Source organism: Ictidomys tridecemlineatus, chromosome 3 (genome assembly GCF_052094955.1).
Source record: "Ictidomys tridecemlineatus isolate mIctTri1 chromosome 3, mIctTri1.hap1, whole genome shotgun sequence".
Lineage (NCBI taxonomy): Eukaryota > Metazoa > Chordata > Mammalia > Rodentia > Sciuridae > Ictidomys > Ictidomys tridecemlineatus.
Window position 1 is genome coordinate 37,149,796 of NC_135479.1, and position 21,295 is coordinate 37,171,090.

A 21,295-nucleotide genomic window follows, 5' to 3' on the forward strand; every position below is an offset into this window, starting at 1 on the left:
TATTTTTAAAGTCAATTCCTGAAGAGGAGTTTCTTCACCTCATTGAAACCATTTCTTATGGCTGTCATGAGGATGAACTAAGATGAAGCACAGCTTTGTGCTCTCAATATCTGTGTTCTGTGAGTGTGAAATGGCATTCCTTCTTGCTTCCTGGGGTAGATGTGCAGCAGGATTCTAGAGTCCAACTCCAACAGTCGGCAGTTGAGTCCCAGTGGGCTCTAGTTTCTAAGTGAGAGCAAATCAGACTTGTAAACTCCACAGTAAGTCATTTGAGTATCATTCATTTCAAAAGCTGTGGTTTCTGGTGACAGGTCTTGTACAGAGTTAGAGAAACTGTATCACCATCACAGTATTTCCTTAGAGAGCCCAGGAAAACAAGCTGCAGGAGGGCTGTATCCCACCACAGGAGCCATTGAGAAAGGAATAGTCCCAGATGTCCTCAAGATGCTCCTTGCACCTGGAGCCTTAGGCATCTGAATCTGCCCTCACTGGAGCAGTCCTCTCCTAGCCCCTTGGTTGTTTCCTGTTCATTGAGCTGTTCTCAATCTATCTCTGGAGGCAACAGCAAGGGGACAGCAGTGTCCCTCTGGGAATAGGAGTGTTGAAGTTCGGAAATCTTGAATTACTGCGCCAGAGGCTGGCAATTCTTCTATTTTGGGAGAGGGTGCTGGGGGTTGAACCTAGGGGGCGCTTTACTACTGAGTTCCAATGCTCCCCGAAACTTTTATTTTTGAGGCAGGGTCTCCCTAAATTCCTGAAGCTGGCTTTGAATTTGAGATCCTCCCGCCTGCACCTCCAGAGTCGCTGGGATTACAGATGTGCGCCACCACGCAGGCTACTTCTTGAATTTTGATAAACCAGAGACAATCTCGCAAGAACTCAATAGCATGACCGCCCGTGGCTCCACTTCCTTCAGTGTCAGCTGATCACAGTGGGCGGGCTCCGAATATTCATTCATAAAAAAGGCACTTGGAGTGCCAGGGGCCATTTTGGAAAACACAGAAGAAAGGAAGCAGGAAGTGATTCCCCAGCCGCCCCCAGCCTAGGTCGCGCGGAGAAGCAGCAGCTTGGCCTTGTCATTTCGCGTGCAGACCAAGGTTCCCCGGGGCAGGGTGCCCCAGTCGCCAGCTTAGTCTTTCTGGAGCCCGCACTCACTTGCCTCACAAGGCTCCTTCAAGGGATCCTGCTACCAGGCAAGGGTGTTCTGGTAAGTCTGTCTGCTCCATGGGGCCATCTTTGCGCATCTTGTCCCGGGTGTATGGGCGATTGGCTCTGGGGGAGGGAGGGGCGCTGGCAGCATCTGGCCACCGGTGTCTGGAGACCTGCCTCCCCAAACCCGCTGGTTTCTTTCGCTTCTGGGAATCTTGATCACTTGGCTTTTCTACCAAATCTCAACAGGCCATGGAGGCACCTCGAACTCAGACCTTGGGGTACTGGTGCCAGCAGGACTTTGGTCCCTGCTTGGGTGGGGGAGACTTTAAACAGCTTTGGGACAGGGTGCCTGGGGCCTGCGTTTTAGGACCAGGGGCTAGAGAGGCAGGTGCAGAGGGTGCGGGTCAGGCTCCTGTGGTCTGCAGAGTGCCACAGGGTGCCCCTGCTCCTAGAGATCTGAAGGTGAGGGGTGTTGAGGAACGTGGTGATATCACTGAAGAACTGCATTCTGGGTCTAGAAAGAGAAAGCAAACACAGGAATGCCCTGCCTGAAGTTGAGAAACTACAAGAGGGGAAAGGACAAAGCGCCTTCCCAGATGCAATTCAAAGTGGCACCTAGCAGAAGTAGGGGCAAGGAATGTTCCTTGATTTTTGTTCCTGAGGTTTCTCCTGTCACTTGGGTCCCACCTTTCTGAGCAGTTCTACCAACCTGTTCTTCTGGCAGAGCTCAAGGGATTGTATGTAGTCCCCTTTGTGACTCGAGGTAACTAACAGCACAACCTTTATCCCAAGTTCAGGTCTCATAGAATTTTTCCCCACAGGTAAAGGATTTTAGAGAAAACTAACTTGTGAACCCAGACCCAAGGTCTCACAGAGGATATTGAGTTTAAGGTCCTACTGAATTGGTGCGTCCCGTCTCCAGCTTATTTTTTTTGAAGGCTTGTGTCCCAGATATATGCCTGAAGAAGTGATTCTGAACCATAAAAATGTGTACCTAGTCTTGGGAGTTGGGTTGAGATTGCTAAGGACCCAGGCCAGCCCATACGTTCTCCTTAAAGAACCCTCTTCTGCAGCCGCCTCTAGCTTCAAGCTCCCCAGTGGAATGAGAATGCTCCTTGGGCCTGTTGGGGGTGGTGGGAGGAGGCAGGTGTGATTGATTCCTGTTCCTTTTGCATATGGTGGATAAACCTGAAGTGTCCCTGATAGCAGGGACTGATGCAGAGGGTGCTGGAATAGGGGCTGGGAGGAAAGGTGACAGCAGTCTATTCTCAGAGGCTACAGTATGAGATGAGGAACCATATTCTTCCTGGAAAAGCATAAACCCAAGATGGAGAAGTTCAAATGTGTCACTGAGCAGAAGTGAAACTGATTCCCCTGCCCTCCTTTGGATAGAAATGGAGAATCTTTTCTGTATGGTCAACAGGAAGGTGACTCATGTTTGAGCTGTCCTGTGTGTAAGAAATTTGGGGTAAAGTGATGGGGTAAAGGACACGAATTATGCCCTAATACTGTGGAGAAAGCTCAGTATGGCAGGAATATGCATGTTTCTCTGCTTTTTTTGCCTAATGATGTCACATGACAAAAATTATTGTTCTAAATTTAAACTGAAATGATTGTGCTTACCTAGCTTCTTGGTTGTTCATCTACCAGGAGTCAAGACTTTTCCTGTAGCCTCACTTTTTCTGGGACCTGTCTGGGCAGGGTGCTATTTTATTATAGGTTTGGAACCATGGTCTTCACCATAGGTGAAGCCCTGTAATCCTCCTCCCCAAGATAAAGTTGCTAAGGAAAAATCACATAAGATATCATTTGATAATGTATATCCAAGTTCTTAGTATTTCATCAGCTGCCCCAGTAATTCAACTTTCATAAACCACTCACTGTGTGTATATATATTTTATATGCTTACATAATTTTAGTTAACGTAAAACCTAAAGCGCAAGATCTGGTGCAATTCCTGTTTTAGCCTGAACCTTGATTTTCTACATGTTCAGACTGTTTCATCTCCTCTTTGACTCTGTGTCACCACAATGTGTCATACTCTTGAAAAATCAAAGAGTTGATTTTAAGTATTCTTACCGCAAAATAATGACAAGTGTATGAAGTAAATAATATCCTAATTAGCTTAAAGCAGTCATTCCACAACATCCAAATATTTTAAATAACATTTCCTACATTATAAATACATACATTTTAGTTGTAAAATTTAAAAAATGAAAGAAACAAAATGCCACAGCTATCTTAAAGATCAGAGATCTAGAGACAAAAATATGTATATATCACTATAGGAAACCAGGAAATAAATATATGAATAAAATGAGAATATTAACAAAAACTAAAAATTATGAAAAGGAACCAAAGTATGTGTTGAGCTAAACAATACAATAACCAAATTGAATAGCTTATTAAAAGGATTCAAGAGCAGAAACGGGAGATTTAAAAGATCAGTGAAGTTGAAGACAAGAGCATTAAAATGATTTAGCCTGCAAAACAACAACAGAAAGGTACAGAGCCTAAGGGACTAATGGAACACTTTCAAGCAGCTCAATATATCATTATTTTGGCCCAAGAAGAAGAGAGAAAGCAGCAGAGAAATTATCTGATGAAATAGTGGCAGAAAACATCTGAATTTTGACGAAAGATGTGACTTTACAGACCCAAGAAACTCAACAAACTCCAAGCAGGATGGACCCAAAGGGACCCACATCAAAACACATTGTGATGAAAAGCCAATCCTGAGAGAATCTTAAAAGCAGCGCAAGACAGAGGACATTCAGCACCAAAAAATGATTGCAAAAATCTGTGTAAACAGGTGTTCAAGACATAAAGGTGTGACATCCTAATAAATTGGAGAGGGACGGACGGGTCTCTAAAGGAATAGATTTTATATGTAACTGAAGTGAAGTTACTATGAATTTAAGGTAGATTGTCAAGACTTTAGGACTTCATATGTAATCTTTATGAAGCCTCTCAAGGAATTATCTGTAGAAGATACACAAAAGTAAATCAGAAAGGAATCAAAATGTCACAACCCAAAAACTCAAAGGAAGGCCCATTGAGAAATGTCAGAAAAGAAACCACAAGACTCAGAGGAGACAAGAAAATGACAATACAAGATCGTTCCCACGTGTGAAAGCCATGTTCATCAGGGCTCTGTGTCTAACTCAACTCTAAAACTTGTTTTTTCTCCCAAGACAGAAAACAAAAACAAAGGAAAAAGCATGCGTGTCATCTGGTGGGGACATTTACCATCCTCACCCTGAGCTGATCAACACCTTGTCCTAATCCTCCCAAATGCAGTCCACACAGCTGCCCACATCATGGGGATTTCCCATTCCACCTCTTTTGGAGATCTGAGGCAGGAGACACGTTGAAAGCCAACCTCAGTAACTTAGTGAGGCCCTAAGTGACTTAGCGAGACCATGTCTCAAAATTAAAAAAAAATAAAATAAAATAAAAAGAGTTGGTCATGTGGTTCAGGAAGAAAGAGAATATTGGAACAGATCAATAAGTAATAAGGAGATTGAGTTAATTATGAGAACAACAAATGCTCCCCAAAAAGAAAACCTCTGAATCAGAAGTGTATTCTACCCAAGCAAATGTGTTTGGGCTCCCTTGTCAATATAAAAACTGGTGTCAATGAAACTCAGCCTACTGACACCATCCTGGCAGTTTGACCTTGTTTGATCCTGTGAAAGAAATACCCCTTCCTCTGGTGAGAGGGATCTGTTGTTGTTTTGTGGTCTCTTGGAATCCACAGTCAACCACAGGGTCCCAGAACAACTCCCTAGGCCCAGAGTTCCTTAGGTAGAGGGTCGTGGCACATCCCAAAGGAGAGAAATAGGATGTGGGCAGTTTTATCTAGGTTTGGGCAGCCTCACTGGAGGACACTGCTGGTCCTGGGTTCCTGTAGGCCCTGGAAAGGGATTAGGAAATTTCAAGGAAGGCATTACAGAGCAAAGAGAGCACTCACAACCTCCCAAGATTCAGTGTCCATGACAGAAACCAAGCCTTAAAGCCTTTCCTTCTGGTGTCTTAAGTGATTTTTAAAATACAGATTTCCTGTAGTTTGAAAACCATTCTCTGCACACTTCAATGCAGTTTCTAAAGATTTCTCTCGGTCTATGGTAGAATTAGAGACAGGCATGGATCTATAGTTTAGTGGAAATACCTTGGAGAGAAGGATTAACATGGGAGATCTGTCGGAGGAAGGCAGTAGCATCACACGCACCCCTGGGCAAAAGCACATGTTGAATGGTGCTCACTCTGATGCTGTAGAGGGGTGGCATGTATTGAAAGGCCTATCTGGTCCGTGTAAACTGCTGTTGTATGGATTTATGCCTCTTTCTTTCCTAGATATGGAGTGCTCATCATTGACATATAAATTCTCAAATGGTCTGGGGCCTCAAAGTTATCATTCTTCACATGTGATCAGGAATTCATAGACACAATGGAGGTATTCACAGCCCACCACTACACCTATGCCTACACCTACGGTCCAGCAGCGAACAGGAATACTATGACCCTCTGATAACATTTTCTGGGTAGCGATGACTACCTAAGATGGACTTTTCTCTCAACCATCTCTGGGCCTGTTGATGAACCAAAATTCTTTTAGTTTTCAACTTATAGCAAAGCAGTATTACAAATGATCTTAAAGGCACAAGCTAATGGATTAGGAATACACAGACTAATGCAGACTGCCTTAGAACATTCAGGGTGCTATAACCAATCACCCTCGATGTGGGAGAGGCAGCTTCTAAATAATAGAATATGTGTTATACAATATTAATTATTAGAATGGAGATGTAAGCATGGGTTCAGATTTAGAGAATTAGAAGAGGATTATAGAAAACTACACCTACAAATTTGAAAAATCAGTAAAAGTGTGAGGCATTATAGTCTTAGATGAAAATCTGTTCAAAAAATCATGACTTCCAAGGTGTGCACTTACCGTCCAGTGGGACTTCTGCAGCAGATTTTGCCCCCAGTTTTCTCAGAATTCAGAATATGCTCACTCCTGCTTATGCCCCTTTCTAATGGCTTTGTCTGTTTTACAGGAAAGAATTTCAGCTCGAATCACATGGCCACTGTGGACATGAACGTGTATGGACTTGCAGACTCTATGTGGCAAGCTGAAAAGGTCCCTCTTGGAGTGAAGAATGAGATAGAAATGGAGGATCGTCGACTGAGAAAAAGGCAGAATGACTCTCTCTCAGAAGCTACGAGTGCTTTACCGAATTCTGGAGGAAAAGTGATGAAGCCTGAAATTGAGAGGAAAGAGGATAACAAAGACGGAATAGGACAAGATTTGGACCAATCTTTGCATAATATCCAGTCATGTGCTCAGAATGACCTTGAGTCCATGCAGGTTCCTGAGGAAATCCCGAATTTATTGAAACCAGGGATTGAGAATATCTTGGGTATGAGTATTTCCACCTTGCAAACAAATTTGTACCAAAGAAATGTAACACATACAGTTGTCATGAATGCTTCCAGTGCACTGGACTTCCTCAGAGAGAGAAAAAGTAGAAGCCGCTCGTATTCAAGATCACAGCTGCACACAAAGAGGGCCCCCAACCATGTACAAGAGGAAATTGATGTAGAAAAGAAGGCTGCTGAACTTTTTAACATGACGGAACCTATACTCAAAAAACAGTTGGACTTGACTGAATCCACAAACGTTGAGATGAAAATTTTCTCAACAAGAAAGGCTCGACAGCGCATTAAGGAGATTGTCCCTCGATTTGTTTCTGCATTTGGAAATACTGATGGCGGATATTTGTTCATTGGTTTAAATGCCCAGGAAATAGAGAGAAGTGGTTCTGAAACAAAGCAGTGTTATTTCTCGAAGATAGAAAGTGAAATCGAAAAGCATATTAGCAGGCTGCCTGTCTATCATTTCTGTAAGGAGAAAGCGAAGATTAATTACTCATGCAAATTCCTAGAAGTCCATGATGAAGGAGGTCTGCATAGTTATTTCTGTGCACTCCATGTGGAGAGATTCTGCTGTGCCGTGTTTGCCAAGGAGCCCGTCCTGCTTGAGAAAAAGAAACCTGATTCATATTTGATCGGGGAGGAGTGTATCAAGTACATCATGGATGCCAAGCAAGGTGGAGGAAGGGGGATTAGCAATGAGTATACACTTGGCCAGGATGGTTGGGAAGTTTTATCATTGTGATTTTTAGCAAGATCAATAGTCCTTAAATGTCAACCTCCACCTTATCAATCTCTAGTGGATCCCATCAGGAGTTCACTATCTCTTGTTTTCCTCTGCCCATGTAGAAGACACATATTACACACAGCAAGCACCTTAGCTCCTGCCAGGAGCCCCATGCTTTGGTCATCTTTCCAACACAATGACAGATTTCTGAGCTAATCCACTTAGGAAGAGAAAAGTTTCCCATAGGCACCCAGTTTTGGAGGTTCCAGTCCAAAGTGGATTGGACCCATTTCTTTTTGGGACAGCTCATTTTTTTTTTGTAAGTTTTTACTGTTTATTAATCCCTGTGAAAAATTCACACAATCAACACAGATAAAGTCTTTGCAGAATCTTCACTCCTTTGGCTGTAATCCAATCTCCAGCTCACTTCTTGCCAGTACTAACATTTACCTCTGCAGTGTGCCCCCCCCTTTCTTCCTTGTGCTGTTTTCTTGTTTTCTTACAGGCTCTGTCTTGTCAGTCTATGTTTGGGTTCATTTTTCTTTACATAATCCAAGGAATCCTAAAACGGGCCAAAGCCAGTTGTCTTGCCACCTCCAAAAAGGGTTGTGAGTCCAAACACAAAGATGACATCTGGTGTGGTCTTGTACCTTCTGACGAATTTATTTTTTCAAATTGCTGCTTAGATACTGTTGCTTTCCCCGGGTGGAGAACATCAATGACCATTTGTTTCCTCTGAAGTAGTCAGTTGGTCATGAACTTCCTGTTCTGAATAGTCACTGTGTCATTCATGATGGTGGCAGATCCTCAGAAACCCAGGGAGGAAAAGAAGGGGACCCATCATCTTGGCAGGGAGCAGGTGGTGGATGCAATCTGTTCATGTAATGTCGCAGGGAGTGAAAGTGAGGAAAGGAAGGGTTGAGGGACCCACAATCCTTCTGAAGAGAAAAGAGAGTAAGAGGAAGAGGCTGGGTGCCATAATTCCCTTCAGAGCTGTTCTGAGCCCCCACCAGAGTCCCTGTGAAGCTCTACTTACAGCCTGGGGAGCTTTTTCTAAGACCTCCCACTAGGTCTGGCATTCTCATGGCTCCATCACCTCCCAATAGTTTCACTCTGGAGTAAGGCATTCACACCTGGCCCTCTGGGAGATCCTTAAGTTCTAAGCTGGGTCATTCTACTGCAGCCCCACTCCGCCAAGGTTCATGTCCCTCTCACAAAGGAAAATGCATATAATTCGTCTGCAAGGGTCCAGAAGTCTTAACTGTTTTTTAAAGTTGCTCAAAAGTCCAAGTTCAAAGCATGCTCTGAGACTGGACGCCAACTCAGCTGTAAGTCCCAAATTTAAAAGAAAACACAAAAACTGATGGCATACTTCCAAGATTCATTGATGTACGGAAACAGCATGAACATTCTAATGGCAAAAGGGAAGAACAGGAAGATTGTGGGGAGACCCAGGAGCACAGCGAGACTGAAACTCAAGGCCAGCATTGAATCCTACAGCTGCACCTTCAATCCAGGGGGCACATTGCTCCAATAGCTTTTCTGGTTGCAGGCCACACAACTCTCTTAGGGGGGCACTGTATGCTGAATGTTGCTGCTTTTTTCAAACATCAGTCATCGCCTGCATCTCTTTCTCGCTGGGGTTTCGGCTGCAGCGCTGTCTTCACCATACCCTGATATGGTTCCTTAGTCTGTCCTGGGTTTCAGCGTGCCCTTGGGAATGCTGCCTTATTTGAAACAAATTGGCACTTTTCTATTCCTCAGAAGACCCCAGGCTGTCTTTCCCATTGTCTTATGTTCAAAGCCCCTGGATTCTTTTTCTGGGCACTAATTTCTTCAGCAGCTACCCCCTCCTAGGCTAAAATTTTACACGTGTACCTCTTTGGGTCATATTGAAGTTTCCCAATATTTCCATTGTGTTGTTTTATGTTCCTGATTCTCACTTGGCTAAAAGCAGCCAGTGAGTGGTAGGTACCCACTGCCACTTTGGCAATACTTTGCTGCCTGAACGATTTTTTCCACCAGACAAGCTGGCACATCACCTTTAAATTCAGCCTCCACCAAAGTCTCAGGAAATGGACAAATTGCAGTCAAATTCTTTGCTACACTATAATAAGAATAGCCTCTAGTCCAATGTCCCGTGGAATCCTCATTTCTGCTCAACACTTCATCAGCATAGCCTTTATGGTCCATGTTCCTCTCCGTATTTTGGCCTTCTGAGCCCTCAGCAGAATTGCTGAAGTTCACTGAGGGCACTGTTTGTAGCCGGCTTCAAACATTTCCAGATTGCTCTCATGAACCAATTCCTGAGACTTTTGAAGCACAACATCAGATATTGTCACAGCAAGGATCCCATTCTCACTACCAACTTTCTGTGTGAGCTTTCCCTCACTGTGAGAAATCCCTGAGATGATGAACAAGCAATATGAAAAAGGAAGCAGGTGTATTTTGTCTCACAGTCTTGAAGGTTTGAGTAGTGGCTGTCTCCATTGCTCTTGGGTCTGTGGTGAGGCAGTGTGTCATGGTGTGGAAGGAGCATGGTGGACCCAAAGTGCTCATATCATGACCAGGGAGAGCAAGAGCAAGGGGCTTGGGCCCCACAAGCATCTTCAAGGGCTGGGCTCTCTCTAATGACCTAAAGACCTCCCCTAGCACCCTCCCGGTAGAGGCTCCATCACTCCCTATAACCCACCCTGCAGAGAACACCTTTCACACGTGGACCTTTAGGGGACACATAAATTGCAAAGTATAGCCCCTATATTGTAGAAAGATCCAGAACCCCTGATGGTTCCACCTACCACCTCTTTACTCACACTGCAGAGAAATGTGCTCCATCCTCCTTTTTCTTCCGAAGCTCAATCTCAGAAACTGACCATTTCTTTCAGGAACACTTGCTCCTTTTTTTGCTCCTTCATTTTTCTACCCTCACTTTTCATGGACCCCTGTACCTTAAAACCTCTCCCGTCTTCTTCTCACATTGGTAAGACAAAACGTAGCCCTAAATTCTACGGAAAAGAAAAATGTTGGTATTTTGTCTTGTTTTGGTAAAGGAAAGCCTCCCATGAAATCAGACAAGCACTACCGACTTTCCAAATCTCTGAAAATGCAAGCTTTTGCTCAGACAGCACAGGACTCGGCACTCCTTCACCAGCCCTCACCTGCCCTGATTTTAACTGCTTTTAAAGGAAGCCAAGTTATTTGGTAATATATTCAATTACGATTGAGGTTATTTTCACTATAACAATTCATTGCAAACACAGTTTTTTAGTAGCACTAGGAGTTAATTTTACAATTTGTTTCTGGAATCCAACTACAATATCTGACCAGGACTCTATTGGGAATGGGGTCAGTTCTATGTCAACTTTTAAGGTATAGGTAGCAGTTAGTTTTCCTTGTGGCCAATTTAACATGTAATTTTTGTTTCCTTAGGTTTTCCCAGCTTATCTAAAGAAGCGTCTCTTCCGCCAGGTATGTCAACATTAATTATTCCCTGTAGTCACCCTATTTATGAATATGAGTTTGGAGAATTAGCAGCAGAGATGCCACCTTCTGAGTAGTTTCGTTTTGGCTTGTCCTGATCTGGTGGTATTCAAGCCTGCATACTGCAAGTCAGCTCTGTCTTAAAATGTGTCATGGAACCAGATACTTGTGTCTATCAAAATACCTTGGTGTTTTCCTCATTCTGTGAAATGGGTTTTGTATGCTGATTTTGTGTCCTGAAATTCTTCAGCATCTGAATAGGCTCTTTTTTGTGTGTGTGCAATTGGAGATCCTTTATGTGAACGTAAGAGAAAACCAACTCAGTTTAGTTGAAGCAAAATACGCAGCCTAGATATCACGTCTCCGGGAAGTCTAGCTTGAGATCAGGCTTCCAACAGGGCTATATTCAGTTGCTGAAGAAAAGCCAACAGCCCCCCACATCTCTCATTTATTTGTTTCTGTTGTTGATGATGGGTAACTGATTTATTTCCTGGCTTCTGCTTTACCAATAGAACTTTCCTGGTTCCTGTTTTATGTCACCTTCAACATTCTTTTTCAGTCTTCTGGTGCATGTGTGGAAGTTTGTCTTAGGACACACCTAGTGGTTGAATTGCTGGTTGAGGAGGTGTGCGAACATTCAAGTAACAAGATACTGCTGATACTTTCCCAGTTAGACAGCTCACTTGGCTCCCCTGGGGACCATCTTAGACATTCCACCTTTCCTCCAATTGTCAGATTTTTCTTCATCTTTCTGGCTCTCTTCTCCTCTCTGTCTGCCCAGTACAGAAGGTACAAGATGGGATATATGGGTATGAGGTGCTATCTTTATGGTATATGCTTTTATACTTAATAATTTGGTGGATCATATCTTAATATATTTATTAGTTGAATTGCTTCACAGTTTTTGGAGTGCCTGTTCTGTCCTTTGCCCATATTTCAATTCGACTTTGTCTTTTTCTCTTTGCTTTGTTGGAGTATCTTACAGATTAGAGAATCAGTCCCCTTGTTGTCCCAGGCATTACAGACTGCAAACAGCTTCAGTTTTTGTTTTTTGTTTTTTTTCCTATTTGGTCGTCTTCATTGTGTTTTCTGCTGTTTGTCTATTACAGGGAGCAATAACAATCTTAACATCAGATACTATCTTTTTAAGTTATAGAATATCAGTATAATCTTTACTCATTAATTTCAAATTTATGATCCTGACAGAAAATCAGGACATCTTCATATTTTTTTTTATCATTTCTTCATTTTGGGGTAAATATTAATTACAGTGATTTTTAAAGTCACTCTTTGGTAACTATGTCTGAAGAAGTTACCAGTCTTTTCCCGTTATGTGTTTCTTCTCTCTCTCTTTCTCTCTCTCTCTATTTGTCCTATTTTATTATGTCTCCTAACTTCTCATGTATCAGAGATTATGAATTAGAGAACCTTTGGAATAAGATCAGGTCCTCCCTGGAGGGTTCTGCTTTTTTTCTGGCAGGTAGATGCGATCCAGATAAAACTAAAGTTTACTTTTATGCTTTTCTAGCTAAGATTTTCCTCTTACTACTAGGTTATGACTTATGGAGTCTGAACTTATGTCAGGGTGTTCACCAAGGGCCTCCTGTTTGCTGGGACATCATGAATTCTTGCTGTAGTTCTGCTTGTAGTCCTACAAGGCTATTGAAATTTTAGCTTAGTTTTTCAAGCCTCTAGTTTCTACTTTCTTCTGTGTTCCCAGCTTCTCATCCTGGATCAGTCAGTGAGTTGAGGGGAATTTGTAAATTGACTTAGGCTCCTCCTCTGCAGTTTCACCTTCTCTGGGATTTTTCTTTCTCAAGTTCTAGCCCCTCTGGCAGCCTTGAAATTTGGACCCCTTCCTTTCTCCTCATCCCAGTGGCCTGTTGACTGCTGTGTGGGCTCTGGGGACCCACCCCAGGACATGGAAATATCTGAGGGAGAAGCAGGCTGGAGTGTGCTGCGGCTTCCTGTGCTCCTAGCACACGTGTTGGCCTTGTCGCCCTGCTTGTCCCACTTGCCCTCCAGTTCTGGACGCCACAGTTGGCTCTATTTTGTACAGCCTTAGTGGCTGTTTCAGGTGGGAGGTTTGGTGCTACAGTAATCACCGTTTCCATGGCATGTTCTCAGTGTTTTCTTTTTTATGTTTTCTTGTCATTTTCCCCATATCTAGTGCTCCCAGAGAAGATGAGATGTATTCCAGAAGCCCTCTGCAGAGAACTGTTCTCGCAAGAGGAAGCTCTTGAACAGTTAGTGCAGAAGGAGATGGGCTCCGCTGGTCAAGGCATACTGATCTTCTCTAGGAGCTGGTCTGTGGATCTGCACTTGCCACAGAACGAGGAAGTCATCTGTGATGCGCTTCTGATTTCCAAGGACAATCCACCGGTCCTGTACACCTTCCTCAGGATGGAAGAGGAGTTAGAAAATGGTTCCACTCTCCACAGGGAACTAGATGAGAAGATAAAGGGGTATTCTTCCCAAACTGCCCGAAGTTTAAAGCAGAAGCTTGGAAAACTTGGTAATTATACGGAGAAAATATGTATCATGACGAAGATATTCTGCTTGAGCCCTAAGGGAAAAATAATTGCCTTTTATGATTCAAGTGAGAAAGCATTTTATCCTGCGTCCTACTACGTTGCAGCATTCGAAACCATGGTAGACCAGCTGAAGGCTCTTTTTATGGTCTTAAAGAAACTCGGGTCTGTGAGTGAGCAGTGGGCCTCTGAGATTTTCAATTGGTATAGATCGCTTATAGGAAAATTCCCTGAGGAAGTTTAAATGGTGTCAAGGCCTCATCCAAATCATGGAAGGTGCACTGGGCTACTGAGAAATTTTTCATCATAAAGAGGATGATGATCTCCAAGTCTGAAAAATGATCTCCAAAAATGCTGCAAGCGAAGCAACTTCACCTAATTGGAAAAATAAATGTGGCCTGTGTTTACTTCTTCCTGAGCCTTTGGGGATTGTGATTGGGGAGATTTTAGAATTCAAGTGTTCCAGACTCGGAACATATGTAAAAAGATTATGCTTAAGGGTGATTAGGAAACTTAATCAGTTCACTATTCTGTGCACGATAGTTATTTACTCGGTTCCTGGTTCATGGATAGACTTTGTTCCATTTTTGGATCAGGACAGATTGCCGTCCCTTAACAAGAATGAGAACTGTCCAGGAACTACTCATAGAACCTTGTAACTTGGAAAATATCATTGTTGATGAAAGTCATAATTTCCCCAGTGGGAATGAAAAAGAAGGGAAATGTCATCTCCCCCAAAGAAAGACCCCAGGAATTCTTTAGGTCTTCTTGGACTACTTTACCTCTGCTCACTTGGAGGAGTCGAAACTTTCCTGATCACTCTCGTAGCACCAACTTTCCTGATCACTCTCGTAGCACCCTTAAATACTCACCCGAAAAGTTGTTTTTCTGCAGTTGGTTCTGAATAAGGCATGTGAGTGGATGAAATCCTAAAAAAGCTCTCTCACTCATCTCTGGGGAAAAGCAGCTGAAGGAAGTAGAAAGCCTCGCAGGTCTGGAGAGTTTTCGTAAGAAGAGGAGCACCAGGGTTTGGCGTTTCTCCCTCATCAGAGATGAGCTGGGGACTGCCAGGAATCCAGTGGACCCAGATACATCCTGGCTGGGGTGTTCTGAGTCCACGTCCAGGAGGCTCAGTGGGAACTTGGAACAGAGACTAGAGCTGGGAGCCCCGCAAGGCGCAGTCGAGAGGAGAGGAGCAATGCCCTCAGAATTCCGAGAAGAAGGAAACATTACACAGACCACATTTACAAGCCACGTTGTCGTTTGAATGTAAAAGCTAATGACCTGTGCTGATCTTTATCCTGAAAGACCGTAATCCCAAACTCCGTCATTGCAAATGTTTAAATCCCCAAAGATCAAAATGCCGAGTCTGGAACACCTGAATTCTAAAATCTCCCAAATCATAATCCCCAAAGGCTCAAATCTCCAATATTGAAATTCTAAAAAGTTCCAATTCCCAAAAACCACTAATCCCATGAAAAAAAGAGGTCATTTAGAGGGACAGGAAGCTGAATTCTGGGGAAGTGACTGGCCATGGGTCAAGGCGGTGTGTCAAGGCAACAGTGACAACTTCAATGTGAATGTGTCATGGTGTGCACTGACGTTCCCTCCTGCTGATGAAATTCCAGGAGCTTGTGATGAGCTCAAGTCATGTTTGCCCGAAGGAGCCAGCGAGGTTACTGACTTGTGTAATATGGATACCAGCACCGTATGATAAGAAGACGCTATGCATGTTACTGTTCCGGTCACTGTATTGTTCCTGCAATCCTTGGTCTGTGTGGGAGCATATGTGGGATAGGTTTCCACATCCCCAAAACACAGCATGGAGGTTGCGAATATTTCATAGGAATTGCTTGCGTCAGTATTTATCGAACATGCAACAGTTTTGAAAGGAGCAGTGCCATGAAGGAAATGGACGTCAATGTGTTCTCTCAGGAGAGCCAAGTCCTGAAGCTCAAAAGCAGCCATTCATGGCAGTCAATGCTTCACAGTAAACCAGGCTCGCTGACACCCACCTGTTATCCCAGTGACTTGGGAGGCTGAGGCAGGAGGATCCTGAGTTCAAAGGCAGCCTCAGCAAAAGCGAGGTGCTAAGCAACTCAGTGAGACCCTGTCTCTAAATACAAAATAGGGCTGGGGATGTGGCACAGTAGTTGAGTGCCCCTGAGTTTAATGGCCGGTATACCCCCAACTATCTATCTATCTATCTATCGATCGATCGATAATGAGCCGGAGCCTGAGGTTCAACCAGATTTTATGGAGTTGGAGTACAGTCATGCATATAATGTTAATGCACAGTCATACGATGAGTTTAATTAATCTTTTTTATTCTATGGTTGAGCATTTTCTCTTCATATCATTTCCAGTACTGGAAATATAGATGTGTAATGACTTTTAGAGAGTCCAATTTTGTTTCTGCATTTTTGCAAATTGGACTCCATGAAAGTACATTACCATAGCGTTGTGTTGACTTTCTACCGAATTATTGTGCGTATAGATAAAAATGGCGAAACTCCCTCCATAAGTGAGAGTCTTTCTGGTAGATCTGGGATTGGAAGGATAAAATTATAAAGATCCCAGTTCTTGGGTGGTTTTAGAGGCAGCGGTGACTCTCCTGGTTTTGATCAGGCTCATCAGTAGATTTGGGTTATCCTTCACCGAATTCGGGTGACTGCAGTAAAAAATTGATGTGGACACAGTTGCCAATCTGAGTGGGCCACATTTGTATGTGTTGTTGTCCAAAGTATTCCTTTCGAATACAGTGAATCTGCTGAGAATCGTTATGCAAATGCAACTATCTTTTGGACCCTTGAGGGTTCATCATTACCCTGAGGTAATTTCATACACCAGTGTCTGGAATGGGAATTGCATGGTTATGTCTTTGCGATGAGACTGGAGCTCTTCTCCTCCCAGTTCATGAATGGTGATTCAGAGGAAGGACATCTGCATCCTGAGGACCGAGAGGAATGAGGATGGACTCTGATCCAGGTACGAGGGAGAAAGCGCCACCCTGCTTGTCCTTTCTTCCTCTTTGTCCCTTCTGGGTCCTTTAGTCTCTGTGACTTGGAGCTCCTCCTACCCGCTGCAGTTTGCTATCTCCAAATGTCCTTGATCTTCATAAATGGACAAGTTTTATTGGGAGGATGAGGAAAAGCCAAATAAAATATTTGGTGAATGATGATTTTCCGTAAGAGAAGAAATAGAGGGAAATGTCGGAGGGGGATCCCATGTTGAACTCTACATTACTTAGCTTCTTTTCCTTGGAGTTGGCTGGAGCATCAGAATAATGACTAGCTTGTGCCTCAGTCTAGCAGGAGACCAACTCTGGGAGGCAAGAGCCAATGCTGGGTCAGGAGTGTTTCCAAAGGGCTTAGAGGAAATGCAAGGGCATAAAACACACTGTGATTAGAATTTTAGGAGAGCACTTTAAGTTATAGTATAGTTCCAGTAAAGAACTATTCAAAGGTACAAGAGGGAGCTTTATACTGAGTGGGGCAATAGGACTGGAGATTCAAAAGAAAGTCTCTTCATGATGGATCTTTGGGCACCTGGGTGTAGGGTCAAGAAAAATTGATGCGTCTCATCTGCTGGGCTGCATTACACCAGGGGAAGTGAAATTGAGATACAGCCTGGTCTGGCCTCTTCCAGTGAGGAGGGGGTGAAATCACCTAAATTGAGATGTTTTCTTCTTTCAGGGTGGTCTGAAACTTTTGAATCTCAGCTGAGTCTGTCCCAGTGTCTTCCATGTTGCAGACTAATATCTTCTAGGAAAGGTCTAGAACAGAAAGCCGATTTTCAATTTTCTTTCCAGTGTTAGCTGCCAGTTTACTTTAGGAGAGAGGGAGATAGTTTAAAACATTGATTTATAAATTGATGAAAATTTTGTACTGCAGCTAGGGTATATCAAGAGGCAATGTCACAAGCCTGTTGGGGAATGAGTTTCAGCTGCCTTTAGAAATCATCCATCTTTGTGCTTGCAAAACCCAGCTGATTGTCAGAAATGGTAGAGGAGGTAGTTAAACACACAGGTAGATGTCCCTACTTCACCAAGAACTTGTCCACATATGACTTCCAGCTAGGAGGCCTAAACATGTGCACGTGAGCAAGCTTCTCAAAGGATTCTGATGCTCTTCCCATGTTGGAACCACTGATTTAGACACGATAGGGAGAGCATTAGACTGGAGGACATGGTGGGTTAATTGACTCCCTCTTCTCAGCTTATCAGATGTAGAGGAGATACACCTATAGAAAGAGGACAGGCATTCAGCTCATAGAATATGAAAGGAGAGACCGTGAGTAATTTCTCTTGGAAAAATCACTAAGGTCCCAATGGACCACAACATAATCATTCATGATCAGGTGCAATGTTAGATGACCTTTCCCACCCCTGCCCCCCGACTTTTTTCACCTGGATTTTGTCTAGGAATTGTTACTTAGAAAAGGGAGTGTAGATGTTTGAGGAGGGAAATGTGTTTTTTACCTTCACATATTGAACCTTTTCAGTGTGAGATGCCACAGAATGTGACATAGGAATGTCCTATGTATATCCAAACTTGTGTCAAGGGTCAGGTAACTAGAATATTAGGACTCCTGTAGTTGCACCTTCAAGAAAATATTTTATTTACCTGAAATCTCTCTAGTCCTTAACAAAAAGGTGTTTAAACATTCCACAAGGAGGATCTGAGATTGAAGAGTGATTGCATATCTGGTTTTCACTTCTTTGGGCTCAACAAATTCCATTTATTTGGCACAAGTGCTCTCCATGAGATAATAGAAAAACAACATCATTCTTTTCTCCTGATTTTTAGGATACAGGTTAAGGAGAGGTGACCCAGAGGGAAATTCTCTTATGTTGTATTACGGGAGCTTTATTCTCTTTTTGAAGTGTTAACTGAGACTGATACAAAACAATACCAACACATTTTATAATCTCTGATGTTTTCATTCTAGAATCACCAGGATGTTCCTGATATCCTGCCAAATTCTCCTGGAATTTGGCATGAAGGACCGGAGGGGATAAAAAGTCAGCAAATGCATCCTCCTCCCAGGGAATTCTGAAATTCTCTAGAAGCAGGGCTGTGGGCCTGGACTTGCAAGCCAAGTAGAGAGTCATCTGGGATTCTCTGCTGATCCCACTGAACAGCATCTCCGTCCTCTGCATTGTCCTCTGGGAGCAGGATGCAGAAGGGTAGGTCTCCTTGCACCCACTTCCTTTTCCTTTGAAGTAGAAGCTGGTGAACGTGGGCAGAATAACGGGAAAAGTTTGTGTCATTACCAGGGTCTTCTACCTGAGATCTGAGAGCCATGCAGTGTGCATGGAAGGAACCATTACTCTGGTCCTGTTATCTTGCAGACACCCAGGATTGTCTTGAGATGCTCCATTTCTTTCTTGAGCTTGGCCGTGAGATTTTGAATTTGCTAACCAGCTCTGCCACGCGACCAGTGCTGGCCTCATGAAAGAAGGTTTGGTTCATAAGTAATTGCCAGGGAGTTTAAAATTAAAAGACAAGACTCTCATTAATACCAGCTTTAATACCAGCTCCAAGACGGCTTCTCCTAGCTCCTGCCTCCAGCCACCTAATGCGGTGGTGAGGTTTACAGAAGAGACTAGCGAGAGAGGGAGAACACGCCAGGGAGTGGGCTTTTATTAGGGAACAAAAAATTCCAGGGAAAAATCCCATCCAATGAAGGTTAAGGGGGATGCATCCTAAGATCAGTGGCGACGATTGGTCTTCAGGGCAGTGGCCAGGCATGCCTCTGCACTGACAAGTCCTCGGAGCTGGATCAGGGTGGGGAAGGCTCAGACACAGCTGTGTCTAAGTGCCTCTCACCCAGCCAGGGAGGTAACTCAAATCACATGGCAAGGATGGCCTACTACAACCAGCCTCTGAAGAACTTCATCTGGTAAGCCGTTGAATCTTATACCTATATGTGTTATCTAATCAGGGATTATTTTTCTACTAAGCCAACTTGTTGCTTGAGAATTACATGGTGAAATGATTTGTGACAACGGTACCATATTCAGGGGAGCACAAAAGAGTGATTTTCTCCTTTATAAAGTGAAGAAAAGCTGAGTGTGTCATTTTCTTGTTACAGTAATAAAAGGATCTGGGAGGCAGTGTCCCGGAAAACCTTCATGAAGAGGGACTTTGAAGACATTCAACACATCACTGTGGATGAAGCTCAGAATTTCCACACTGAAAATGGGGACTTATATGGGAAGGCAAAAGCCATCACTCAGAGGGAAAAGGAAGCCCAGAAATTCTCTGGAACTTTCTGAACCATTTTCAGACCAGCCACTTGGATGTTAGTGGTCTCCCTCCTCTTTCATCCCAGTAGCCAAGAGCTCACCAGAGTGATGCCCAATGCAGATGAAGTCGCCCAATACCTACCAGAAGTGATGAAGGTCATTAGAAGAAAACCACCATCCAACATCCCCCATGGGTCCTTGGAGGGGCTTATGAAAGCTGAACAACTTTGGGGTTGTAAGGAACTATGCAAATTGAGAGAGAGATGAGAAATGTGAGCCACTGCATCTGCATTTTTTCCTAAATTCATGAAATTTGTCTTTGCTCTATTGATTCGGGACATGGAAGATTCCTGAGATAATTCAGTCACTGAATTAATATCTCAAGCATTTGGCAGAACAAAGAGCACTGGTCTGGATATGTAGGATACTTCATTTGCCCTTTTTCAGAGAAATTTTAGACAAAGAGAAAGCACACATACACCTCTTTTTTTTTTTTTCTGGATTTCAACAGGAGTTTGTATTATGGAACAGAATCAGATTCTATAGGTGTGTATAAGCTCCTAAAGAACAGGAATAGGAAAGAAAGTCTTTTAAAATCTACAGGTCTTCTGGGTATGTCACTTCGTGGTAGATTCTTGCCAAGCAAGCCTCCGGTCCTGGGTTAGACTCACGTGGACACATCCCAACATCAATAGGTTGAAATGACGAACTCTCATCTCAGTTCTACTTACTAGTGCATAATACAGCTACTGAAGTATTAATTCCATGGTTTTTTTTTTACCATTTTTGTTAAGAATTTTCCATTTGTTATTTTTAGTTGTATAGGACAGTAGAGTGTATTTTGACATATTATACATAAGTAGGGAGGGAAGAATAAAAGTATTGAGTCAGTGATTGTCCTCCTTCTCTTTCATAGCATAGTGAGCTGAATGTTATGAGCTGAATGTTTGTATGTCCTCACTCTCACATTCACACATGACAGCCCTAGTGCCCAGTGTGCAGATGGGGCCGTCATGGAATTAAATCAGGTTAAAGAGACCATGTGGGCAAGACCCTGATCTATAGGATAGTGTCCTTAGAAGAAGAGACGCCAGAGAACTTCCTTCTTCTTCCTGTGTGCACAGACAAGAGGTCCTCTGAGCACACAGAGGGCAGAAACCTACAGGCCAAGAGAGGAAGCACAGGGTGAAACCACCTTGATCTTGGACTTCCCAGCCACCAGAACTATGGGAAATGAATTTCTAAAGTTGAAGCCACTCCGCCAGTGGTATTTCCTTATTGCAGACCAAGAACATCATTACAGTCATATAGTTAGCCTTCTGTCTAAAATTACTGGCACTAACTCTTAGCACAGGATGGGATTGTAGCTCAGGGACAGAGATCATGCTTAGCATTTGTGAGACCCAATATAAAGCTCCAGCACCAGAAAAAGACAACAAAAACCACAATAACAACAAAAATCATAGACAATGTTGATGCAATTATTTATTTGCTTTATTCTGGTCCAAACATTCTGAAAGGTTGTTCTAAGCACTAGCCAGAAAATATCTGGATAACTGATGGGAATCTGGAATATTACGGGACTAATATTTCACTTACTGTGAATGTATTCCCATGTTCTAAGCTTTGAGCTTCTCTGCCTGTTGTTCTCCCATCTGTGTTTACTCAAGGAATTCTAGGAGCTCTCCTTGAAATCCTAGGCTCCTCTAGTTTCAGCAA

At 43.3% G+C, this 21,295-nt stretch overlaps 1 protein-coding gene across 4 annotated transcripts; it reads left to right on the plus strand.

Moving 5' to 3' along the window:
• Window positions 1-965: 965 nt before the first annotated feature.
• On the plus strand, window positions 966-20,470 carry LOC101958475 (ribonuclease SLFN12-like). Of its 4 annotated transcripts, none has more exons than XM_078042444.1 (6): window positions 966-1,207; window positions 6,213-7,265; window positions 10,745-10,783; window positions 12,966-16,314; window positions 18,277-19,230; window positions 19,423-20,470. In XM_078042444.1, exons 2-4 carry the CDS (start codon window positions 6,236-6,238, stop codon window positions 13,568-13,570), a joined length of 1,674 nt encoding a protein of 557 aa, XP_077898570.1. In that variant the 5' UTR covers window positions 966-1,207; window positions 6,213-6,235; the 3' UTR covers window positions 13,571-16,314; window positions 18,277-19,230; window positions 19,423-20,470. The 4 variants fall into 4 exon arrangements, with proteins under 4 accessions (XP_077898570.1, XP_077898569.1, XP_077898571.1 ...); XM_078042443.1 differs by having other exon boundaries at window positions 18,277-18,514; window positions 18,680-20,470; XM_078042445.1 differs by having other exon boundaries at window positions 18,277-18,514.
• Window positions 20,471-21,295: the final 825 nt, after the last annotated feature.